This window comes from Mus pahari, chromosome X (assembly GCF_900095145.1).
Source record: "Mus pahari chromosome X, PAHARI_EIJ_v1.1, whole genome shotgun sequence".
NCBI classification, from domain to species: domain Eukaryota; kingdom Metazoa; phylum Chordata; class Mammalia; order Rodentia; family Muridae; genus Mus; species Mus pahari.
Window position 1 is genome coordinate 12,878,238 of NC_034613.1, and position 26,038 is coordinate 12,904,275.

The 26,038-nt window shown below is 46.3% G+C and overlaps 1 protein-coding gene across 4 annotated transcripts in view; it reads left to right on the plus strand.

Moving 5' to 3' along the window:
- Positions 1-25,764, plus strand: part of Rbm10 (RNA binding motif protein 10) — a 32,010-nt gene extending 6,246 nt beyond the window's left edge. Inside the window, exons 3-25 of one of the 4 annotated variants that reach the window (XM_021188849.2) lie at positions 9,996-10,179; positions 11,722-11,855; positions 12,149-12,245; positions 14,010-14,079; positions 15,759-15,832; positions 17,313-17,399; positions 19,237-19,297; positions 19,426-19,602; positions 19,983-20,143; positions 20,315-20,412; positions 20,505-20,592; positions 22,248-22,431; positions 22,537-22,676; positions 22,792-22,909; positions 22,997-23,088; positions 23,172-23,336; positions 24,013-24,162; positions 24,258-24,323; positions 24,402-24,590; positions 24,676-24,750; positions 25,040-25,146; positions 25,224-25,353; positions 25,436-25,758. In XM_021188849.2, coding sequence (XP_021044508.1) covers positions 9,996-10,179; positions 11,722-11,855; positions 12,149-12,245; positions 14,010-14,079; positions 15,759-15,832; positions 17,313-17,399; positions 19,237-19,297; positions 19,426-19,602; positions 19,983-20,143; positions 20,315-20,412; positions 20,505-20,592; positions 22,248-22,431; positions 22,537-22,676; positions 22,792-22,909; positions 22,997-23,088; positions 23,172-23,336; positions 24,013-24,162; positions 24,258-24,323; positions 24,402-24,590; positions 24,676-24,750; positions 25,040-25,146; positions 25,224-25,353; positions 25,436-25,561 — 2,773 coding nt within the window. In that variant the 3' untranslated portion in view covers positions 25,562-25,758. Of the gene's footprint in view, positions 1-9,995; positions 10,180-11,721; positions 11,856-12,148; positions 12,246-14,009; positions 14,080-15,758; positions 15,833-17,312; positions 17,400-19,236; positions 19,298-19,425; positions 19,603-19,982; positions 20,144-20,314; positions 20,413-20,504; positions 20,593-22,247; positions 22,432-22,536; positions 22,677-22,791; positions 22,910-22,996; positions 23,089-23,171; positions 23,337-24,012; positions 24,163-24,257; positions 24,324-24,401; positions 24,591-24,675; positions 24,751-25,039; positions 25,147-25,223; positions 25,354-25,435 lie in introns of those variants that run through there. The other 3 variants (XM_021188851.2, XM_021188850.2, XM_029534051.1) reach the window with 3 other exon arrangements.
- The last annotated feature ends 274 nt before the right edge of the window (positions 25,765-26,038 follow it).

The window sequence follows — 26,038 nt, forward strand, 5'->3', positions numbered from 1 at the left end:
AGAAGAGGGCATCAGATCTTGTTACGGATGGTTATGAGCCACCATGTGGTTGCTGGGATTTGAACTCAGGACCTTTGGAAGAGCAGTCAGGTGCTCTTACCCACTGAGCCATCTCACCAGCCCTAGACATCATTTCTTAGAGAAACTATACTGTACTATAGATTCTGGGGATCTGAACTTAGGTCCTTATGCTTTAGAGGCAAGAGCTTTACTGACAGCCATCTCTCAAGCCATATACACATGGGTTTTTGTTTTTTGAGACAGTTTCTCAGTGTAATAGACCTGGCTGTCCTGGAACTCACTTTGTAGAATAGGCTCGCCTCCAACTCAGATCTTGCCTGCCTCTGTTTCCCGAATGCTGGGATTAAAAGCATATGCCACCACATCTGGCTCACACATGGCTTTTTTATAAATAAGGATATTAGGTATGGTAGCACATGGCCTGTAATACTAGCCCTCAGGAGATGGAAACAGAATGGGTAGGTATTCAAATTACTACATAATGAGTTCCAAGCCTGCTGAAGACCCTGCTTCCTATAAAACAGAACAAGGCAAAAGAATATTGAGTATTGAGGGCTGTCTGTGGGTATAACTCAGAGGTAGAATGTATGCTTAGCATGTACAAGACCCTGGGTTCCATTACCAGTAAAGTGTGGAGGGGAAGCAGGGAAGAGAGAGGAGAGTAGTGGGTGTCAAATGAAATAGACGACTGTCCCTAGTCTTAAAGGGACATGTTCAAAATGCCTCCTTTTCCCCCCTTTTTTTCCTTTTCTTTGCTTTAAAAAAATTTTTTAAGACAAGGTCTCTGGCTGAAGAGATGGCTCAGCAATTAAAGACTAGGCTCACAACCAAAAATATAAGACAAGGTCTCACCAGTCTTTGACTGGTCTGGAACTCACTATAAAGGCCAGGCTGACCTTGAATACATAGAAATCTGCCTGCCTTTGTTTCTCAAGTGCTGAGATTAAAGGTGTGTGCCACCCTGCCCAGTCAGAATTTTTCTATTGAGTATAATGTATGCAGGAATTCTTGAAATATAGCTCTTAATAAGGCAAGAAAACTTGGGGCTTGAAGTGTTGAATCCTATTATCCCACTGTCCAGACACTGAGGCAGGAGGATCCTGAGTTTCAGAACAGTTTGGGCTATGTTGTGAGAATTGTCTCAAGAGGACCAACTAAACAGAATTGAGCAGTACATTGAGCTAATATGTATTTTCAGTCTTCTTTAAATCTGAAATATTCAGTGTTTGTCTTCTTTTTAATGTTTATTAGCATATATTTTATGTAACAATGGGCTTCATGTACTTTATACTTCATATTCACTCCTCTTGTCCCCTGCCTACTCTATTCCTGCTAATCTCCTGCCTTGTCTCAACTGTACTGTCTTTATATTTTCACATATTTAAAAACTACATTTATTTATTTTGGGGGGGCATAAGTGTGGAGGTCAGAGGACAACTTTGGAGACTCAGTTCTTCCTTGGCAATAAGTGTCTTTACCCACTGAACCATCTTGTGCCTTCCCCCAGTACTTTTCATTAGGGTTGTTTACTGGAGCATTGGCACCTTGCCAGTGACTATACCACTGGAAAAAAATCTCTCTCCCACCATCAACTATTAACTGCCTCTAACCTTCGCAGAGGGATAAGAACCCATGAGTAGCTCCACTCCTGTAACGGTGTGATGGGCCCAATCATGACATGTTGCTCAAGTGATCATAGCTGTGAGTTTAAAAAAAAATGCAACAGCCATTTCATTCCCTGCTCCCCCTCAACCAACCCACGCCTTCCTTTACTGAGTATTGTTTTGTTTTTTGAGACAGGGTCTCTTTTAACTCTAGCTTTTTTTGGAACTCACAGACATCCACCCACCTCTGCCTCCAGAACGCCCACCCGACCTGTTTTTTTTTTTTTTTGGTTTTTCTGTGTAGCCCTGGATATCCTGGAACTCACTTGGTAGACCAGGCTGGCCTCGAACTCAGAAATCCACCTGCCTCCCGAGTGCTGGGATTAAAGGAGTGCGCCACCACGCCCGGCCTGGGTTTTTTTATTCTTAAAAACAAAATTATTGTGTGTATTCATTGTTAATGGTACTGTTACATAAGGGCATTCTTTTTTTTTTTTTAAGATTTTATTTATTTATTATATGTAAGTACACTGTAGCTGTCTTCAGACACTCCAGAAGAGGGCGTCAGATCTTGTTACGGATGGTTGTGAGCCACCATGTGGTTGCTGGGATTTGAACTCTGGACCTTTGGAAGAGTAGTCGGGTGCTCTTACCCGCTGAGTCATCTCACCAGCCCCACATAAGGGCATTCTAATACAGGCATATAATATATGTTGAGCATATTCTCTGCCCTCCCCCCTTTTCACCTTTTGTGTTAGTCTATTTTATTCCCTTAGACAGTTTTGCTTCTACTTTCTTATTAAATACATATAATTTTATGTATCTATATAAAGTATAGGAACCACAGAAAAGGAATGATGTTTATCTGAAATCGGCTTGATTTACTTAATATGACTAACCCAGTTGCATCCATTTTTTGAAAAAGGTCCAATTCTATTCTTTGCAGCTGGATAAAAATGTCATTCTGTTTATATAGCACAATTTCCTTACCCGTTCCTTTGTTGTTGGACACCTGGATTGGTTTCATAAGTTAGCTGTTGTAAATGGTCTGCAATAAACATTGATGTGTAAGTGTCTGTGATTTGTTGACTTGGAGTCCTTTAGGTAATGATAAAGCTAGACCTGGGAGGGTTCTATTTTAGTGTTTGTGAGGCGCCTCCATACAGTGTTACATTGTAGCTAGACTAGTTTACATTCTCAGACTCAACCTAGGAAGACTTCCTGTTGGCCATGCTCTCACCAGCGTTGTTGTTATTTTAAAACTGCTAAGTTTAGTTGGTAATTGTATTGGTTTGGTTATTTTGTATTTGTGTTATATTTATCTGGATTGGATTGAGATGGCCTCATGGTATAAATTAGGCAGCCTTTGCTGTTTTTGAAGAAGTTTGTAGAAAAGTCACTGTTGTGATAATGCATGCCTTTAATCCTAGCACTTCTGAGACAGGCAGGCAGATCTCTGAATTCCAGGCTAGCTCAAGTTAGATGATGAGATCTTGTCTTGAAAAAAAAAAGTTATGAGTTGGGCAGTGGTGACCCACGCCTTTAATCCCAGCATTTGGGAGGCAGGGAGGCAGAGGCAGGCGGGTTTCTGAGTTCAAGACCAGCCTGGTCTACAGAGTGAGTTCTAGGACAGCCAGAGCTATACAGAGAAACCCTGTCTAAAAAACAAGAAAAAAAAGTTATGGGGCTGGAGACATGGCTCAGTGATTGAGAGCACTGGCTGCTCTCTGGGAGAACCAGGGTTAATTCCCATCACCCACATGATAGCTCACAGCTGTCTGGTATCTGACACCCTTACCCAGACATGAATGCAGACAAAAACATAAATACACATAAAATTAAATAAATTATTTCTTAAAAGTTATCTAACCTTAAAACTTAGTGGAACTTACTTTCAGAGGCATCTATGGTCCTTGTTTGTTCTGGGGAGAGAACCCAGAGAGCTCCACCACTTGCTATGCTCCAGCCTTTGGTGCATGTTTACATGTGTACATGGGCAATTGTATGTGCCAATACATATGTGTGCGTGTGTAAGCTAGAGGTCAACTTTGAACATTATTTCTCAGGAACCTCCTACCTTGTTTTTGTTCCTAATATTTGTGTGTGCATGTGCCATGACACACATGTCCAGAAACAACTTGCAGGAATCTATTCTCTCCTACCATATGGGTTCTGAAGATTGAACTCGGGTCGTCTGGCTTGGTGGCAGGTGCCTTTACTTTTTGGGGTAGGTTGGTTGTTTGGTTGCTTGCTTGCTTGGTTTGTTCATTTGTTGAAGCATGGCCTCTTTCCACATACCTCTGACTGTCTTGGAACTCACTATGTAGACCAGACTGACCTCAACTCACAGATAGGCCTGCCTCTGCTACCACACCCAGCAAATAGCTAGAGATCCTTTTATATCTGCCTCACCTGCCTGGTTTGTTATAGTGGTGTTGGATATCAAACACAGGTCCTTAGGCTTATTCAGTAAGCACTTTACTGACTGAGCTCCTTCCTCAAGTATACATATATCATAAGCATGCACCATGCCCAGCTGATTCTTTGTTTTTCAGCATTTTATTATGAAAATTTAAGCATATAACAAGTTGAAAGAATTTTACAGTCAGTACCTCTCTATCAATTAGGTTCTGTCATTTACCACACTCTCCCATCACGTGCCTATTTCCAAGTTCATTTTTTTTTTTACATGTTAGCTATTTTTAACTTTGACTAAGTCATATAGTCCCATTGGGGTTTGTTGTTGTGCTGTTTTGTTTTTCATTTTACAACTTCTGGTTTGTTCTCTTTTTCAAAAACAGTTAATGTGTATGAGTTTTTTACCTGCATACATGTCTTTGCACCATGTATGTGCCTGGTACCTGCAGACACTGAATGTGGACATAAAATCCCTTGGAATTGAAGTTGCAAGTGGTTATGATTATTCCATGTAATTGGTTATTCAATGGTTATGGTTATTCCATGTAGTACTGGGAATCGATCCTAGGTCCTCTGAAAGGGCAACAAGTACTATTAACTGCTCTTTTTTTTTTTTTTTTTTTTTTAGCTCTCAGGGATTTGGTCTCTTGGCCATAGGAGACTTTGTTTTATTTTATTTTTAAAGATTTATTTATTTACTATATGTAAATACACAGTAGCTGTCATCAGACACTCCAGAATAGGGTGTCAGCTCTCATTATGGATGGTTGTGAGCCACCATGTGGTTGCTGGGAATTGAGCTCGGGACCTTCACAAGAACAGTCAGTGCTCTTAAAACCACTGAGCCATCTCTCCAGCTGGAGACTTCATTTTATTGTTGTTTCTTTGTTTTTGTTTTTTTGAAGCAGAGTCTATGTAGCCATGGCTGTCCTGGTCTCCTCTATACAGAGATCTGCCTGCCTCTGTCTTCAAAGTTTTAGGATTAAAGGTGTGCTCTACCACCACCTGGCAAAGACAGACTTTTAAAATCTTCTGTGTTAAAAATGTCCTGGCTTGGGGTTAGCCGAGGAACTATTGACAGTTAACAACTTCTTGGGAACGAAGAAGAGTCTATTTTCCTTAAAGGTGTGGCCTCTGATAGGCTGACCATTCTCCAGTGGATGGCCCTATAAGTATACAGGCAGTACAAAATGGAACCAATGGGCTATTTAAACAACAAAAAAGAGGACATGAAATTGGGAAGGATTATGTGGGTCTGGGAGGAGTTACAGAGAAGTGGAGGATGAATATGATCAAGATGCATTGTATGTATGTATAAAATTATTTTTTAAAAACCACAAAAGTATTATATTATCAAAAGTCTCTGCCACAGTCTTTCTTATAGAAGGCCAGACATGATGGCATATGCCTTTAATTCTAGCACTTAGGAGGCAGAGGTATGTAAATCTCTGAGTTTGAGGCCAACGTGGTTGGCATAGTGAATTCCAGGTCAGTTGGGACTGCATAGTAAGACCCTGTCTCAAAAGAAGGAAAACAAAGGAAGTGTTGGGGGGGGGGTAGAAACATTCCAAATAGGATAAATATTTTTTCTCATCAGGAAACAGCTAATTCTTCTCTTGAGTGTGAGGTAGTTTTAGTGACTTTCCTCTAAATTCAATGGTAGAGTATGGAGAAAAGAAAAATAGAAATTTCTTTTTGAAATAAGGTCTCTAGCCCAGGATAGCCTCAAACTCCCTATGTAGCCAAGGATCATCTTCTGGTTGTCTGCCTCTGCCTCCCAATTGCTGAGCTTACAGACAAGTACCACCATGCCTGGTTCTTACACAGGGATCAAACTGAGCGCTTCATACATGTACACAAGAACCCTACCAACTGAGCTACATTCCCTAGCCCCCGAAAACATATGTGGGTGAGAAGAATGAAAAGATATCACCTTAACCACATGATGAAGGTCAACATCACCAGATATAAGTCATACCACTGCTACTTGATAATCAGAAGAACTTACCACTTTTGTTATTGCTTCTCAACAAAACAAACCCCAAAACTTTTAAGTCTAATTAAAAGATCACATCAAATAAAACCACTACAATTCTTAAAAGGAGAAAATAACTATAAAGAGAAAATTCTATATATTAAAAACCTTAAACAAGGTAGGTGTTGGTGGTGTGATGTTGCATGCCTTGAATCCCAGCACTTGGGAAGCAGAAGCAGACAGAATTCTGAGTTCGAGTATAGCTATGGCTACACAGAGAAACCCTGTCTCAAAAAAATACAACCAAACAAAAGAACCTTTCACAGGCCAAAGGTGACTTTGGCATCCTTCAAGCAAGACATACTACAGATGGCTCAATGATTTAGAAACAGTTCCTGCTAAGCCAGGTGTGGTGGCGCACGCCTTTAATCCCAGCACTCGGGAGGCAGAGGCAGGTGGATTTCTGAGTTCAAGGACAGCCTGGTCTACAAAGTGAGTTCCAGGACAGCCAGGGTGATACAGAGAAACCCTGTCTTGAAAAAAAACAAAAACAAAAAGCAGTGACTTAATGCCATGGTCCTCTAAGTAAAAGATGAAAAGAAATTCCCCAGAATGGGAGAACATTCTTTTCATCTTTAGTGTCCATTGATCTGGAAGTTTCTAATCTTGATAAAGTTAAACTTACTTTGAAGCATGTTTTGATTTACAGGAAAGTTGAAAGATAAAAGAACCCATGCATGCCCAGTTTCCCCTAATACTTAGAGGACCATGGCATTAAGTCAAGTAAATAACAGGTTTTATTGGGATTTCACCAATTTTCTCATATCAGTATGTCATCTTGTAAAATTTTTCCTTTTTCTGATTTGAGCCAGGGCTTTTTACATAGCACCATGGTGCATGCTGTACCATGGGGCTTTAGTCATTTATTTGTTACTGGTGTAAGGTGGTCAGAGGACAGCTTTGTGGCATTGGTTCTATCCATCCACCTTCTTTGTAGATTCTGGGAATTGAACTCAAATTGTTAGGCTTACATTGGTGAGTAGTAAGCACCTTTACCTGCTAAGCCATCTCTCTTACTCCACCTTACCCCCTATGCTTTTTTTCTTTAAAACATATCCCAAGCTGGCATCAAAATTAGGATCCTCCTGCTTTAACCTGGGATTATAGGCATGTGACGCTACATCTGGCCCTTGAACTTTTTCTATTATGGTATAATGTCTTCCATTTACATCTTTGATTCAAGCTGGCATGATAGTCTATGCCCATAATCCCAGAATTTAAGAGGCATAGAAAGGACCCTGAGTTTCAAGCTAGTCTTGGCTACATAATTGAGTCAGCCTGAAATAAATACCAAAAAACTCTCAAGAAAAAGTAAATAATCAGGTTGCAGTAGTTCATGCCTTTAATCCCAGCACTTAGGAGATAGAGGCAGTCAGATGTCTGAGATCAAGGCCAGCCTGATCTACAGAATGGGTTCTAGGACAACCAGGGCTATACATAGAAGTCCTGTCTCAAAAAAAGAAAACCCCAAAACAAAGGAAAAGGTAAGTAAGTACGTAAGTAAATCTTCATATAAGTGAAGAATAGTCAAAAGATCCTACATGTGCATAGATTTTAATTATTTAAAGATTTCTTTTCATTTTTGTGTGTATGTTTGCTTGTGTGCACACAGATCTGAAGTTACAGGCTGTTATGAACCACTTTGTGGGTAATAGGAATCAAACCAGGGTCCTGTGGAAGAATGGTCAGTGCTCTTAACTGCTGAACCATCTCTTTAGCCCAATATTTAACATTTTAGATGTAATCACGGGTAGTTGTCTTCCTGTTTTCCAAACAATGGTTATTTGAATATAAGCAAAATGTATTTTATATATTAATTTTATAGCCAGAATCTTTATTAGATTTATTTATGTGTGTCTTTGTGAGTGTATACTTGCATGTGTGCATCTGGAAGCCAGAAGTGTGCATCACATCTGCTGGAGCTAGAGTTACTTGTGGGTGAGCTGACTAACATGGATACAGGGAATTGAACTTGAGTCCTCTAGAAGAGCAGAAAGTAATCTTAACCTCTGAGGCATCTCTCTAGCCCCTGATGGTTGTTTTTAATCATCAGCGTTGCTGTTAGTATTTTGGGAGTACTGAAGTTAGCTCAGGCCTTGACTGTGTTGTCATTGAACTATATACCTGCAGCTCCTGATTTATTACTTGTAATCTTTCTTCCTTTTTTTAAAAAAACATGATTAATTTAGGCTTTGCAGGGTTATTCTCATTGGCCACAAATAATGGTGATTTTACCTTTACAGGTTTTTGTTTTGCTTGTTTTGATTTTGGTTTCTAGCTTTTCAAAACAGCTTCTCTGTATTGCCCTGGACATCCTGGGACTCACCTTTATGGTTCTTAATGCCTTTTCTTCCTTCCACTTACTTAATTGTTTTAGCTAGTGTCAGAATAATATAGTCTAAGAGTGGTATCAATAACAGACTCTAATGTATTACTTTTCATGAGTGGAATCTTATTGCATTCTTCTAATGGGCCTGATTCTTCTTGCTTGACCATGTTCTTTTTTTACATCTTTATTTTTTTTCCTCCAATACTAGATTTTAAACCCAGGGTCTCGTAGGTGGTCTGCCACTGAGCTATACATAGCATAGCCATAAACATAAACATAGCCATAGATAGCAGCATATTTCCTTTTTAAATGAACATGTATTTAAAAAAAAAAAAAACAGGGTCTCATATAACCTTAAACTCATTTTGTACCTTGGCTAACCTTGAATTCTTGATCTTCCTGCCTCCACCTCTCAAGTGCTGTGATTATAGGTATACCTGCCATAAGACATTTGGTTATCATCACCCACTGACTCCTATATACTATGTTAAGCTTTGAGAAATAAGGTAGTTCAGCAGTCATGTTCCATCATTTCCTAGAACTCACCTTTAAGTAATGTTAAGTTGTTTGTTTATTTGTTTGTTTGTTTTGACGTGTGAAAAAGAACGCAGTACTTTCTACATGAAGGGCTTATACACCACTACTTTACTACATCTACAACCCCAATTTTCTTAAGATGTGTGTGGTGGGGGAGTCTCACTATATGGCCTTGGGCTCAAACCTCTTGTCTCAGCACCTTGAGCAACTGAGACTACAGACCTGGTAATTTTTCTCAGTCTGAGATGGAAACCAGCAATTTTCATATATTAGCCAAGCACTCTACTATTGAGCTATATCCATAAGATTAAAAGATTACCATCTTTTAACTCATCGAAGATTTATAAGTTAAATCAACTTTAAAGTAATTGTTTTATAGTTAACTGTAGTTAGAGAATTTTTTTTTATTTTTAATTATGTGTATGTGTCCCTATGTGGGTATGTGCGTTTGAATACAGAAGCTAGAAGAAGATGCTGAAATTGGATTTATAGGCAGTTATGAGCAGCTGCCCAATCTGAGTACCAAGAACTCGGATCCATTATAAGAGTTCCACAGTTGGAGAAATTTTAACTGAAGAACTGCCAGTTCTAGCAAGATGGCTGTGAAATAGGTAGAGTCACTTCAGAGGGCAGACAGATAGATCTGCAGAGAGACCTTACCCTGTAGGCTTGGTGGAATCTCGATGAACATTTGGGTGTTTTTATGTGTTTATTTAGGTGAAATGACTAAAGTAAATGGCATGGTTGGGTTGATTAACTTTATTGTAGAGACACTCATGTTTGGAATTTGAGGTGCAGAGATATAGCCTATGTAGAGGTGAAGAATTCAGTCAGGAAACTACACCTGTTGTACATGTGGACTAGAGGTTAGGAAGGAATGGAGATAAGTGGGTTGGCTTTAAGAGCCTGTGGTAGTTAACCCATACAGTGAAGTGAGACTTTTCAGAGTCTGGGGAATGGGACTGAAGCCCCAGAGAGAGGGTTGTGGGTTAGCTTTCATATCTTGAGCCTTTTGGAAAAGATGGTATTCTAATTCCCATCCTTCTTCTAGAGGTGGTCGTGGTGACAGGACTGGCCGCTATGGAGCCACTGATCGTTCACAGGATGATGGTGGAGAGAACCGCAGCCGGGACCATGATTATAGAGACATGGACTACCGTTCATACCCACGAGAGTATGGCAGTCAGGAGGGCAAGCATGAGTATGACGACTCATCTGAAGAGCAAAGCGCAGAGGTGAGGGCAAGGCCAGGCCTTGGGGGCAATGCTCCTGAAAGGCCTGTGTGTCTGGCTGCAGCACCAGGTGTAGGTAGCTCTCTGCTCCTGTGCCTTTGGACTACTCAGTTGCTTTGCGTCACCTAGGGGAGGGTCTGTCCCTGCTCCCTTCTCTGAGGACTCTTCTCCTGAGTTGAGTCTCCCTGGCTTTCACACTGCTTGACTCTGTATTTCTCAGGGCTCCTAGCCACTACTTCTTTCCCTTCTTCCCTGTTGTTCAGTTTTGGCCTTTGGTTCATTGCAAGTTCTATACTGCCTACTCTCACCAATTTAGGGAACTCAAAAGGATCTCTTCTATGGGACCCAGGATCTAGGGTTGGGAGGATAACCTGAGAGCAAAATTATCAACCAATCCATACAACTCTGGGAGGCTAACACTGGCTGTTTCTGGTCTTGACAAAAATTTCTAGACAGAAAGGAAGGGAAGAACCTTTAGGGAAGTCAGTCCCATGTAGGTAGTTACCTCCAGCCTAAAGGATAAGGCACGATGCTCACTATGAGAGAACACATCTGAGAGCTAGAAACACCCTTGCCTTAGGGAATTTCAGTCTGAGAGGGCCAGGGAGATCTAATGAAAGCATGTAGGCAGATAGCGCTCTGTCTAGTAGGATGGAGAGGGTACACTTTTGTAAGCCCAGCCCTGTGGAGAAATTATATTTAAACTATCTTCTACCCTCTGGGTATTTGAAGGGACTATTTGAAGATTCCCCTGATAAACTACAAGGTTTGTTTGGTTAGCCAGGGCTTACAGGCATCCAGGCTTCTCCATTGCCTGCTATTGTGTGGTATCTCTTAATGTCTCCATGGGTACAGTGGACCTTGTGAATGGACCATTGACAAGTGTGGAACATGGCATTCAGTTGTCTGGACCTGTCCCCTGCAGGTCAGGAGTGTAGGGTCATGCCTGACCTGCTTAGTACTGGAATTAGTAGGTTGAAGAATTAAGAACTCAGCAACCACACTCTTTGTGAAGGAGACTGATAGTGAATAGATACTTTTCCAGGCCTGACGACTAAGGACCAAGGGGGAGCATAATGGCCCATGAACTCCTGCTGGCTGCCTCTGGCCCAAATCTGAAACTATTTCTAAACTGATGGCTTGGTTCCAGGGCCCAATCTTAAGCTGGAAACTATAGGAGATGGGTGTTTTTCAGTGCCACAGTAAGCAATTGTACACATACCAGCTGAGCTGGCAAAAGACATTGAAGGCAAAGTCTAGTTTGCTGACCCCAGGCTAGTTTATCCCAAGGAGGTTTAAGCAGTGTTTTTGTCGGCCTGCCTTTGGGAGTTCCTCCTCCACACCAATATTGCTGTTCTTGAAGGCAGCTCCTAGAAATATCCTGTGGAACATTTGCAGCCTTAAAAAGCCTGAGCCTTTAACCGGAGCCCGCCTGCCCACCCCTGGCTTTCAGAGCCTGCCTGTCTCAGAGAGCCAGCGGCCAGCCACTAGGCCCACCCAGACTGACTGCCCGTCTGGTGTCTCTCATCTCATTCTGTCGGCCAGGATTCCTACGAGGCCTCCCCGGGCTCCGAGACTCAGCGTAGGCGGCGGCGGCGGCACAGGCACAGTCCCACTGGCCCGCCAGGCTTCCCCAGAGACGGCGACTATCGGGACCAGGACTATCGGACCGAGCAAGGGGAGGAGGAGGAGGAGGAGGAGGAGGAGGAGGAGGAGGAAGAGAAAGAGGAGGAGGGAGAGGAGGAGGAGGGAAAGGGGAAGGGGAAGGGAAGGGGAAGAAGAAGAAGAAGAAGAAGAAGAAGAAGANAGGAGGAGGAGGGAGAGGAGGAGGAGGAGGAGGAGGGAGAGGAAGAGGAGGGAGAGGAGGGGGGAGAAGGAGGAGAAGGAGGAAGAGAAGGAGGAAGAGAAAGAGGAGGAGGGAGAGGAGGAGGAGGGAAAGGGGAAGGGGAAGGGAAGGGGAAGAAGAAGAAGAAGAAGAAGAAGAAGAAGAAGAGGAGGAGGAGGAGGAGGAGAAGGCCAGTAACATCGTCATGCTGAGGATGCTGCCACAGGCAGCCACTGAGGATGACGTACGTGCCCCCCCAATGGCCCTGGGCAGGAGGCAAAGCAGGAGGCCAGGCTGGGTCTCCTCCAGGGCCCTCAGCTTCTCTCCACCCATCCTTTGCCACCAACCACAGCACCTTTCCTCTCTTCTCCCTCACCAGCTCCTGTCCCCCAGCACTGTCCATCCTCCAGGATGGCCCCATCAGTTCCTGGTCTGGAAGGGAGAAGGCAGCAGACAGGCTGACTTGACCCAGGGGCAGTAGCCATGGGTGTCCGGTGCTGGTGGGTGTGAGAGAAGAACATTTCTCCTGCACATTCCATTGGCTTTCACCCTTTTGTATATGTGGATGGAGGGCCAGGCCCAGTGTTGGGTATTCTTGGTCTCAGAAACCCATGAGAGTGAGATATTAGGGTCCATGGGCTTTTCTGAACTTCCATATCCTCCCCTTTTGTCAGCAGTGACACCCTGGCCGCAGCTACCCATAAGGTGGCTCTTTGATAGCTTCTCAACCTGTTTGCCTTTGTGACATTCTCTGCCTTCCATCTTCCTCTCTTCACTCATTCCCTTCTCGCGCAGATGTCTTATGGCAAGCCACATTCAAGAGTATTACTAAAGTAGATTAGCTTCCCTGGTCTTTGTACCTCTCTCCACCCTCAGCCCCAGTCAGTTCTCTATACAGTGCTTCCCTGAAAGCCTGCCAGCTACCCATTTTCTAACAGTAGTAATCCCACCTAAGAAATGTGAGGGCTTCTAAAATCGGGCTGATAGCTGACATTGCCTGTGGTTTTATGGTAGGGTGGACCACATGCCAGGCTGATTGAATCCTCACAGAGGCTCTTTCTGGAAGGTATACATTGTAGTCAGTCCCACATAGCCCCAATCAGCAAAGTGACTTGCTTCATGTTCCAGCAAATGGCAGAGCAGAGTTGGGGTCTAAACCTGGACTGCTGGACTCCAGAGTCCAAGTTCTTGATATTTCCTAAGTCCTCCCTGATTGTTTGGAATCTTGATAAGATTTATGTATCTTGACTTTTCGTCTTCTGTGTACCTGTGTGCTTAAGACTTAATTTCTTGTCTTTTACCCTGATGGGGAACAAATGCCCAGAAACACAAAACTTTTACTGAAGTGTCTGGCATAAACTCCCCATTCACCAAAAGAGGTACTGCCAGCCTAGAGAATGCCTCACCTGGGCTCTTCAGTTGCCTCTCTAGTGTCCCTCAGGTTCCTTTCACTCGGGAAGCTTTCCAGATCAACCATCATGCCTATTTGTCTTTTCATTTCTCCTGACATGGCTGGAATGGCTCCGGCTGCTGTCCTTCCCTGTTTACTCTTTGTGCCATAGGTAGCTTTTAGTGCAAGTCAAGGAGAGGGAGCAGTTCCTTCGTGATGGGCACGAATTGTATTCAAGCTTCTATGCTTCATGGCTGCTACTAAGCCTCTTGTCAGATCACCCTGCCCACCATTCCTGATTTGCTGCCTCACTTGCTCTCCTGTTGTCTTTGTGCCCCTGGGGGTCATCTTGCTGCCATCCTTTATTCTGTACTGTTTTCTGTCTTTGTTTGACTCAGTTTCTGCAAGTCCAAAGCTGGAAGCGAGACTGAATACTAGTGTAGGCTGCAGTTGTTGTTACTGGAGAAATCTTTGAAAGAGGTAGAGGATGCAGGTGTGTGTGGGGTGTGTGTATGTGTTTCTTTCATGACCCCTTGAGGCTCAGAGGCCTTGAGCTGGCCTCACATACTCAGCCACTTTCTTTGCTGAACATATCCCTCTTCTGTATTTCCCGAACAGATCCGTGGCCAGCTGCAGTCCCATGGTGTCCAAGCACGGGAGGTCCGGCTGATGCGGAACAAATCCTCAGGTGAGCTTTTGTTCCCAGTGCCCTCCCCTTTTGCTGGCCAGCCTGAGCCTCCAAATCTCCCTCTGCCTCCCCCTCTCTCTTCCCTTCCCTACTCCTCTCCTGCCACAGCTGGGAGTGGGCAGCTTGCGGGGGGTGCCCTCTCCTCTCTCCCATCCTCTCCTCTCACAGCTCCAGCCAGCAGCCTCTACGGGGTTGCTGTCCTGAAGGGGATGCAGCTCTGGGCTGAGCTGACTACTCCCCAGGAGCAAGGCCAGAGCCAGGCTCTGGAAAACCTCTTCTTTGGGACTTTGAGTATCTGAGGTGGTGACCCTTCCCAGGACATACATTTTCTTCTCCTTCCTCTGCCCCTTGGTCTCCTCCACTCTGACAACAGCTTCTAATGAAAAGTAGGTGTGACATGGACCCACCCATATGTCCCAAGAAGGGAGGCAGGGATGGCTTTCATCGAAAGGGTATCCTAAAGAGCAGCCAGAACTTTTTGGCCTTCCCTGTTCCCTCCCTCCCTCCCTCTTGCAGGCTGCTTGGAGCTGGCCTGGGATTTTAGCAGGGTGGAGGGGTGTTGTCTCTGCAGGACTACTGCCCAGGCTCCCCAAGGCAGACACAGTGGGGCCTCACTCTGCCTGGGCTTCTCTTTCAATCTCAGTCTCTCTCCTCCTTCCACCTCCTCCATCTCTCCATCCTCCCTTGCCTCTTTCCCTATACTATTCCATCCTCCCATGCATCCTGATGGGGATTCTTTTGGAGATCAAGCATGCCCCTCCAGACCCGCCACATCCAAAACCTCCTTTCATGACTACCTCGGAAGGACCTTAAGCCTCAAGCCCCTTTCTCAGCCCTGGTCAGGCCTGGAGTCTGTGTCAGTGACATGTAGGTCTTGCTCTGTTTCACTCTACTTATATCACTCACTGACAGAATCTGTGTTTCTTTCCCTAAGGAGGCATCCTAGGTATGGCCTCTCAGTGACTTTGGACATTTCTCCTAGGCACCTGCTGACTCTTACCTATAACATTCTCTTGGCCAGCTCCAGCCACCATCTGCCTATTTAGGAGAACCTTGACTGTCAGTGGCTATAGTCTCCCCATTGTGGCACTGAAGTGACTCCCTAGTGATTATCATCCCCTTCCCCTACACCAAGGTTAAGCTGAGATTCTGTTCCTAACCACCTCTGGTTTCCTGTGTGCTGGCTGGGAACCCCCAATAGCCTCATAGCTTAGCCTGGCTTCTCTTTTGCTCTTTTGATTAAACACCTGTTCCAGGACTCCTCCTGGGCTTGCTCTAGGCTTGCCAATGAGTTGTTTGCTCTGGACTATATGAAGTCAAAGCAACCTCCTCTTCTAGAGACAGATCTCTCCTTGTAGCCCTTCCATCTCAGGTCTCCATCTGTCACCCCAAGTTAGCTAGGCAAGACTGCCAGAGACCCATCTCACTACAGTTATGCTGATCTGACTCATGCTTTCATTTTCTTTCCTCCCCTTTTCCCTCTTTCCTGCCCTTCCCAACCATCTACCTTGATTCCTGCCTTCCCTGTTCTTTCTCTGATCACTTTTTCTCTTCCTTTCTCCTCTCCCCCCTTCCCTCTCTACCCCTGGTCCTCTCCCCTCGGGTTCTGCCCCCGGGAACGCCGTGTGTCCAAAGCTGTTGACTAACCCACTGCGTCTGTATCTGAATGCTGTCTCCAGGTCAGAGCCGGGGCTTCGCCTTCGTCGAGTTTAGTCACTTGCAGGACGCTACACGATGGATGGAAGCCAATCAGGTTGCTTTGCCGCACTTGAACCCCCCCCCCAAAACAAATACTTTATACTTTATAATCGAGCGCTCCCCATCGCCTGAATCTTACGGACACAGTTCCCTGCCCTGTGACCCTGTGTCCCATATCCCTGCCCCTTTCTCCCCCCACCTGACCCCCACTATTTCCTCTTCCCATCTCTCACTACCCACTGGGCTTCCCATTTGGGGCCCAGTCTCAACAGCGTCCCCTGGCCCCCTTCCTACTGCCAGGCACTAGCGCTCCCTCACCTCTCCTGGCTGAGCTTTCAGAGAAAGAGCTGCCAGGGTGGGTCCCTTTCTTAGCTTCCCAGACCCCAGCAGGACCCTTTTGCTCCCGAGTCAGCAGAGCCAGAACTTGGTTGTGCTCTCAGGACCACTGGAAGTCCTGTCACTGAGGGAACATAGATGTTGGCACATAAACTAGCAAGACTTGTTTTGCCAGTTTTCTCCTGCATGTGAATTTGGCCCTCTGAGTTCCATGCAGAGGGACATCACTGCTTTTGGTTGAAAGTTCCAGTCAAGTGTGATAGTTTTATTGACACCCTGGGCTCAGTTCACTGGCCCCTCCCATTCACAGCACCCTCCCCACCCACAGGAGGCCCCACCTCTACCTTCTCAATAAGGAACTGTGCTCTGTCAGCTACGGAGGGGCCAGCTCCCCTAGCCTGGCACTGAATCCCAACTCAACTGCGTTGGGACCTTCCAAGACTCAAGGGTCTAACCTGGCTACCCAGCTCTATCCTGGTGTAGAGTCACTGGTGTAGAGCACTGGAAAGAAGTGTCAGGGGAGGAAGGGGCAGCCGTGGTAAAGTGGAGGGTCCTGGCAGAGGCAGCCCTGTGACCGGCTCTGTGGGTCTGGTCAATAAGCTAGTGCGGTGGGCCCAGGACCCGGCCAGCCTTGGGAAGGTGGCCTCATGGCGGGAAATCTCCGTCTGTTAAATTGGCTTTCTTTTTCCCCTTCTCCAGCATTAGCGCTCGTGCGCTCTTTCTCTTTTTCTCTCCCCTCCTCTCTCTTCCCTGCCCATCTCCCCTCATTCCCAGTGTAGCCTGTGTAGTGCTAGTCCTGGGTATGGCCTGGCACTGTCAAGGGCCAAGCTGGGGGAGCACTCCCAACTCTCGACAGTCGTTGGCCAACCAAGTACTATGTGTCTGATTTTGTGTGTGTGTGTGTGTGTGTGTGTGTGTGTGTGTGTGTGTGTGTGTGGTGTGTTTGCGCGCGTGCATGCGTGCACACGTGCCTGTGAATAAACAGCAAACAGATGCGCCCTGAGAGCTGTGGCGCTTTCCTTCCCTCACCCCATCCCGTCCCTCCGTTCCTTCTTCCCTCCATCAGTTCTCCAAACTCCCTTCATTCCCTGTCCCTCATCCATCCAGCTGAAGGGCTCGCTCACTCTTTTCTCCTTTGCTGAAACGGTATGTGGGGCACTGCTACCTAGGTCTTGATTGTGCTCTGCTTTTTCCCACAGCACTCCCTCAACATCCTGGGCCAGAAGGTATCCATGCATTACAGCGACCCCAAGCCCAAGATCAATGAGGACTGGCTGTGTAATAAGGTACAGGGGTGGGTGGGTATCTGGTGCTGGGGAGAAAGTCTGCTCCAGCAGAAGCAGCCAGAGCAGCCGCAGCAGCAGCTGACTTAGTCAGAGAAAGCGTCGTCTTAGAGACATGTTGTCTAGCCCCAGTCAGCTAGGCTCTGTCCTCATCACACATAGCCTTGCCTAAAGGTCCAGTAGAGTTGAAAGAAATAATAGCATAAGTGACTAATCAGTGACAACACAAGCCTACTATATTATATAGGGCATGGGCTTCAGAGCCACGCTGCTTGCAAACTGTCTCAGGTCTGCCTTGATGCTGGTCAAGGTGCTTATCCTACCTCTGTATCACTTCTCATCTTTATGTGAGTGAGCACTAATTTGGTGTTGAGAGAATGAAACTGTTGGTGGGAGAATAATAAAGACTTCTGGCCCACATTCAACTCTAAGTAGCTGCTGTTACCTTTAAAAAGAAGCAGAGTGTTCTGGGGGTAACTCAACCTTGGTACAGCTGTGTCCACCTTGAAGGTCCCTGGAGGTTATGTGATCACCTCTATATTCCCTAAGAGAAACCTAAGGCTCAGGTGGAACCATGCATGAGCTTTTAGCTTACAGGGCCACGTTCTGTTCCCTACGTGACCTTAGGTCTGCCCTGAGGCCAGCATTGTGATTATTCAACCCCATCTCCTGGGACTCTCTGTAGTCCTAAAACCTAAGGAAAGCTGAGAGCTAGTGGAGGACCCTGACTTTTCCCTGAGGAGTCTGGTTAGTGGGAGAGTGCTATCTGTCATCTTTACATCTTTCTGGATCAATCTTTCTGGAGAGAGAGGGACAAAATGATACTGGCACTTCATCTTTTTTTTTCATATTTTCCTTGAAGCTGGTGTTTGATTTGCGTTTTTCTCCTCCTTTTTGTCCTGCATGTATTTCAGTTACCAGATGCTGTCACATCCATCTCAGAATAGTCACCTTCCTTTGCTGTTCTTACAGTTCATGCCAGTTCCTACACCCTCCCATCTAGTTCCCACAGAGCCCTTTTTGGTGTTAGCCTCACTCCTCTTTCTCCACCCTTACTTGTAATGTTGCAGTTGAAATCTAGCTCTGACCATGCCTTACCTTCTCTGCCCAAAACATGAGTCTCTCTAACTGTCACCATCTTCCCTTGATAGCCTTGGCTTTTCTCTCTCTGTATGCCCCCACCCCCTTCACCAGCTCTAGAAAGTCTCTTAGTCCCTCCAGCAAGACTAAGACTCTGGATCTCCCAGCTCTAACCTCCCTGCTTCTGTGAAGCCCAGCTCAGAGCTGGGGCCCTTTCAGCCCATTCTCTGCTCCTAACTCCTGTCAGTACAGTCTAAGCAGACTGTCCTGAACACATGATGTTGGGCCTTACACAGGAGCACTGCTTAGTTCCTGACTGGAACAGAGATAGCATTGTGATGGAAGCTGAACAAGGTCTTTGGTAGCTGGAATATCTAAGAAAAAAGTCAAAAGTAGCAGAATTCAACCTAGGCCTATCAATAAGGAAGGAAATGAATCTGACTAAAAGATTCTGGCTTCCAGTAGGAAACAGTGAAAGTTTCTGTTAGGTAAGCAAGTCTCAGGAAGAAGGGACCATGAGATACAGTGCTGAGAGTTGATAGTCCCAAGAAGATAGGGAAGGGACACAACTGCTGTAATTTGTGAGAGTTGTTGGTGCTGGGAACCAGTAGTCAGAGATTTATAGGATTGAAGATAAGTTCCAAAAGGCTCGAGCTACCTCTGACCCTCCAAGTTCCCTTCTGCGGGATTATGTTGTTCTGTGGGTCCATATTTGGAGGATATCATGAAAAGTCTTGACCCTCTGGCCTGTGCCTCACAGTGTGGTGTCCAGAACTTCAAGCGCCGAGAGAAGTGCTTCAAATGTGGCGTGCCCAAATCAGGTGAGCTGTACTAACTGGGAGTGGCAAGAGGCATGACGGCCAGTGTGTATGGGCTGGTGAGGGGTGGGGAATATGATCAGCCATGGAACCTCCACCTTCATCAGCATATTTCCCACCATTCCTGACAGAGGCAGAGCAGAAGCTGCCCCTTGGCACTCGGCTGGATCAGCAGGCACTGCCACTGGGTGGGCGGGAGCTAAGCCAGGGCTTACTCCCACTGCCGCAGCCCTACCAGGCCCAGGGAGTGCTGACCTCACAAACCCTGTCACAGGGCTCAGAGCCAAGCTCCGAGAACGCCAATGACAGTGAGTCAGTTGTTCTTTCCCCCTTACTTTATACCCTAGGGTATCTGGTGTGGGACCTCTGAGGCCAAAGGAATAGTAATGAACAATACTTGGTACTTATTAAGGGAGAGTGTTTCTACCTAGTGTGGGGATAAATATATGATAGAGAGCAGAGGGAGAAGCTGCCCACAGACTAATTTTGGGGTTTATGAGAGGGTTCCTGATAGTTGAGAGACTGTTGACACCTGGACTGACAAGCAGAGTTTATTCAAGAGAAGAGTAAAAGGAAGCAAAAGCTACATGAGTACAGAAGCAAGAAAACAGGGAGCAGTGGGGATCTATAATGGGGCCCCTGAACAGACTGTCAGAGGTACTTCCTAACACTGGGCCCTCTCCTACAGCCATTATTTTACGAAACCTGAACCCACACAGCACTATGGACTCCATCCTCGGGGCCCTAGCACCCTATGCGGTGCTGTCCTCTTCCAATGTGCGTGTTATCAAGGACAAACAGACTCAACTGAACCGAGGCTTCGCCTTCATCCAGCTCTCCACCATCGTGGTGAGGGCGGCACAGGGGGGGGTCCGGGCAACCATGGTCCCGGCCCCCAGGGTAGGGAGGGGGGAACCTTTACCCCATCCTCACCGCGGTCCCAGTCTGGAAATGGGGCAATGGAGCCGGGGGGCCTCCCCGGGCCTGACCCTTCGGTCCCTGCTACCCCTCTACCCATAGGAAGCAGCCCAGCTGCTACAGATCCTGCAGGCCCTGCACCCTCCGCTCACCATCGATGGCAAGACCATCAACGTGGAGTTTGCCAAGGGTTCTAAGAGGTCAGAGCCCCACCTAAGCTCCCTCACAGCTTGACCCACCCCACTACCTTGGGGATCCCTGTTTCATTTCCAGTTTCTACTATCCTCCCCAGGGATATGGCCTCCAATGAAGGCAGTCGCATCAATGCTGCCTCTGTGGCCAGTACTGCCATTGCTGCTGCCCAGTGGGCAATCTCACAGGTACTTGGCCTCCTCTGACCCCATCACCCTGGCATCTGACTTTCTTAAAACAAGTGTTATAGGCCTTCCTACCTTTACTCCTTTTTTCTGCCTTTATAGATAGTTATCCATTCCCACTCCACCTTTTCTATCATTCCCAGTCACCTTTTGGACTTCTTTCTTTTTTAAGACTTGTTATTACTTTATTTTTATTTATTTATTTATTTATTTGGGTTTGGTTTTTCAAAGCAGGGTTTCTCTGTGTAGCCCTGACTGTCCTGGAACTCACTCTGTAGACCAGGCTGGCCTCGAACTCAGAAATCCGCCTGCCTCTGCCTCCCAAGTGCTGGGATTAAAGGTGTGCACCACCATGCCCGACTTATTTATTTTTATGTGTATGAGTGTTTTGCCTGTACCTGTGCATGTGCACCATATGTGTGCTCAGTGCTTGCAGAAGTCAGAAGAGGGTGTTTGATCCCTTGGACCTAGAATTTTGAAGTCTTATGAATAACCATGTGGGTACTAGGAACCAAACCTGGGTCCTTAGCAAGACCAAGTGTTCTTATCTGTTGAGTCATCTCTCCATTCCTGTCTTGGTAGTTGGTACTCTATGCTGTTGAACTTTTTAAAATTGTTCTGAGTTGGTATAATGTGTTGCATATTATTTGAGTGTGTGTCTCTGTGTGTGTGTGTTGCGCTGTTTAAGTATATGTGCCATGAATAAAAAGGAATTTATAAATATTTTTTAAAAAAACTTTGGGAGCCAGGTATGGTGGTAAACACCTGTAATCCCAGTTCTTATGAGTGGAGGGTTAGGGTTAGGTGTTGAAGGCCAGTCTTTGATTCTCTAATGAATTTGAAGTCCTGTCTCAAAAAAAAAAATCATGAAAATTTTGGTAGAAGAGAATTAAGACTAAGAGGATAGCAAGATATAATAATGCCTGCCTATATTTCTAGCAATGATGTGGGGAGTGGTGGCAAAGTCAGTATTTTTTTTTTAAAGATTTATTTATTTATTATATGTAAGTACACTATAGCTGTCTTCAGACACTCCAGAAGAGGGAATCAGATCTTGTTAAGGATGGTTGTGAGCCACCATGTGGTTGCTGGGATTTGAACTCTGCACCTTTGGAAGAGCAGTCGGGTGCTCTTACCCGCTGAGCCATCTCACCAGCCCCGGCAAAGTCAGTATTTCCACGAGTTCCAGACCAGCATGGGCTACATAGTTGTAGGTGGGAGAGAGGAAAGAGGGAAACAAAAGGGAAAAGATTGAGGGTATCTTGCTTGGTATGAGGAGTAACATGTGTATCTCGTCAGCATCAGCCTAGGGTACATTTGGGCATGTAGCCTTTTTCTAGTCTCTCTTTTCCTCACTCTTCTCTGTGACCAGGACACCTTGATTTTCACTTAAGAATACATGCTTTCTGTCAAGTAGAAATCCTAGCTCCAGCCGGGCAGTGGTGGCACACGCCTTTAATCCCAGCACTTGGGAGGTAGAGGCAGGTAGATTTCTGAGTTCAAGGTCAGCCTGGGATACACAGAAAAACCCTGTCTCTAAAAACACCACCACCAACAACAAAAGGAAATCCTAGCTCCACATATAGGGACAGGTGCTTCTAGCAGATTTCTTCATTTATGTCCCCTCCTGATCTAATGATCTCTCATCTGCCTCTCAGGCCTCCCAGGGTGGAGAGAGTGCCTGGGCTGCCCCCGAGGAGCCACCAGTTGACTACAGCTACTACCAACAGGATGAGAGCTATGGCAGCAGCCAGGGAACAGATTCCCTTTATGCCCATGGCTACCTTAAGAACAGCAAGGGCCCTGGCATGACCGGGACCAAAGGGGACCCAGCTGGAGCAGGTGAACCTCATACTCTCTAGCTGAACCTAATTGTGGGGCCTAGAGGCTTATGGCCGTATGCTCTGACATTCATGGGCGTTCATTCTCCATGGTTTCTCTTTTCAGGTCCTGAGGCCTCCCTTGAGGCTGGAGCAGACTCTGTGTCACTGCAGGCTTTCTCTCGAGCCCAGCCTGGTGCCGCCCCTGGGCTCTATCAGCAATCAGCTGAGGGGAGCAGTGGCCAGAGCACTGCTACCAACAGCCAGGTGAGGATGCCGCTGGTACTCTGGGGAGGTTGGTAGGCTGGCAAGGTGCGCCCTGAGTGGGCAGGGTGATATTAACAGACACTGAGTCCTGTTCCCTTATGTGACCCATGAGTAGTCATATACCATCATATCACCTGCTGTGCTCAAGTCTGAGCTCCAGAGCCCTACTCATCCCAGCTCTGCCTTACCACCGGCTACCAGTCCCACTGCCCCAGAGTCCTACAACCAGTACCGTGAGTATCTATAGCCCGTGGGTAAGGGTGTGGACTTCTCTAACCAGAGAGGAATTCGACAACCTTGCCTTTGCTCCCTCCCCACAGCTGTTCCTGATGTCTCTACTTACCAATATGATGAGACATCTGGCTACTACTATGACCCCCAGACTGGTCTATACTATGATCCCAACTCCCAGGTAAGTGAAAGGTAGCCTAGGAAAACTGGAGTGTGGTTTTGTGGCAGCTACCCCTATACATCCTCCCTCATTCTCTCCCTCAGTATTACTACAATGCTCAGAGTCAGCAGTACCTATACTGGGATGGGGAACGGCGGACCTACATACCTGCCTTGGAGCAGTCTGCTGATGGACATAAGGACACGGGGGCATCATCAAAGGAGGGAAAAGAGAAGAAAGAGAAGCATAAGACAAAGACAGCCCAACAGGTGAACTTCTAGCTATCGTCTGGTTGTTTAAAGTCTATGTTCTGTCACCTCTTGTTCTCTCCTGCTATAGGAAATGGGGTGGCGGGTGGGCATGGACAGGGATAGGAACTACTTGAGATAGACAGTACTCCTGAGTTAGATCTATTTCGGGGGTACTGTAGCAAGACCACCTACCCCATTTGTACTGTCTGAGTGAACTCTTGACAGCTTTTCTCTGTCCTACAAAGGGAACCTTCATGCTGGTTTTGGTGTGTGTTGATCCCAGAGAAATTCTCATAGGCTAATAAGGAGTTGAGAAGGAGAAGAAACACTGCAGGGTTTTCTAGTAGGGAAAAGTTAGAAGGAACCTTAGTCTCTGTGGAGAAAAGTATGGCATTGAAGCAAGCAGTAAATATTCTCTCTGCAACCTGAGGGATTCTCAAAATGTTTCATGCCCCAGGAAAACCACAAAACATTAACGTGGCATGATATCACATGCCTTAGTTAGGTTTCGGTTGGCTGTGATAATCATTGACCAAAAGCAGTATGGGTATGCAAGTATTTCATCGTGAAGGGAAGTCAAGGGAGGTACAGATTTGAAGCTACAGAGCAGGAAGGGCTGCTGCTGCAGGGGCCATGGGTGAGAAAATAGAGACCCAAGCTTCAGAAAGCTGTAACATCAACCCTCAAACCCCAGATTGCCAAGGACATGGAGCGGTGGGCCCGCAGTCTCAATAAGCAAAAAGAAAACTTCAAAAACAGCTTCCAGCCTATTAGTGCTCTACGAGATGATGAAAGGCGGGAATCGGCCACTGCAGATGCAGGCTATGCCATCCTTGAGAAGAAGGTGTGTTGTAACTGTCCATCTGTACTCCACCTTCAATGTTGTCATTCTTTAGGGTCCTCTATGGAGCTCTGAATTTCTGTTTTCTTCTACCTCAGGGAGCACTAGCTGAAAGACAGCACACCAGCATGGATCTCCCAAAGCTGGCCAGTGATGACCGCCCAGTAAGTTTCAGGACAAAAGGGGGCAGGGGTCCCTGATCTTAGCAAGTGTGACTGACTGCCCGCCTTCACTCTCTACAGAGCCCACCTCGAGGGCTGGTGGCAGCCTATAGTGGGGAGAGTGACAGTGAGGAGGAACAGGAACGAGGAGGTCCTGAACGGGAAGAAAAGCTCACAGACTGGCAGAAGCTAGCCTGTCTGCTCTGCCGCCGCCAGTTTCCCAGCAAGGAGGCACTCATTCGGCACCAGCAGCTCTCTGGGCTCCACAAGGTAATTGAGCAGAGAGTTGGTAGGATATCCTGTGTCTAGCCCAGCCCAGCCCAATTGCTTTACACTATCCTGTCTCTCTTTACAGCAAAACCTTGAGATTCATCGTCGAGCCCACTTGTCAGAAAACGAATTGGAAGCACTAGAAAAAAATGACATGGAGGTAAGACATGAGCCACTCATTAGCTCCATCCCATCTGGCCCCTCCAAGTCTCTGTCCCTCCAGGCAGTGGGAGTGGGACTTGAAAGTTCCTTAGCCAGGTATAGCCTGACAACCATGTGTTGTCTCCATCGCTGTGAGGCTTCTTCCTAGTTCCCATTTCATCATGTCCCGACCCTCAGGACCAAGGACCAGGCCAGAGAGAGACTTACATTGCCCCTTACCCCATCCATGCTTATGTTTGCTGAAAATAACAGCCAATTCCAACGTGTTCACACACATAAATTTGTAGCAAATGAAGTATCGAGACCGTGCAGCTGAACGCAGGGAGAAGTATGGTATCCCTGAGCCACCAGAGCCCAAACGAAGGAAGTATGGTGGCATATCTACAGCCTCTGTGTAAGTGCAGGACCAGGTACCAGGTAAGGGGAGGTTGCGGCTGGCAGACCACTAACACTATACGCTGTCCCCTGCAGGGACTTTGAACAACCCACTCGGGATGGATTAGGCAGTGACAACATTGGCAGTCGAATGCTCCAGGCCATGGGCTGGAAAGAAGGCAGTGGTCTGGGCCGCAAGAAACAGGGCATTGTGACACCCATTGAGGTGAGTCTCTATGAGCCATTCTTGTCCCCAACACTCCCCATGCACCTCTACCAGCCTGACAAACCCTCCTTCCCTTACACAGGCCCAAACACGAGTTCGAGGTTCTGGCCTGGGTGCCCGGGGCAGTTCCTATGGGGTCACCTCAACAGAATCCTACAAGGAGACACTGCACAAGACAATGGTGACCCGCTTCAATGAGGCCCAGTGAACAACTTTGAAAGCAGTTTCTACAGACATGGGGTATCCATCCAGGGACAGAACAGATGAAGTGTGGAAGTCTAAGGAAGGCCCGTCTACCTACCAGCCTGCTCCCCAACCAGAGAAGCCAAATTAGACTTGGAGTTGGTGACTTTTGCTGGGAAATTGGGCTCAAATCATGTTCCTTTTGTAATAAAATCTAAAAAGCCTGCATCTTCCATTTCTACTTTCTCATGTCCTAGTATGGTTTCTTAAACAGGCACAGAATGTATAGACAGCTATTAGGCTAAGCTGGAGAGCAGTGGTGGCTATAAATACCTGGGATATTAGCTAGCAATCCCAACTGTCAAGGTTCAGATTATGGCTCATCCCTTGTCAAAGATCTGAAGTTTGGTTCAGAACCTGGACTGGGAATCTGTGGTCCCCTATCCACACTTAACCCTCACTTATTCTTAGCCTAGACTAAACTCTGATTTGCCATTCTGAG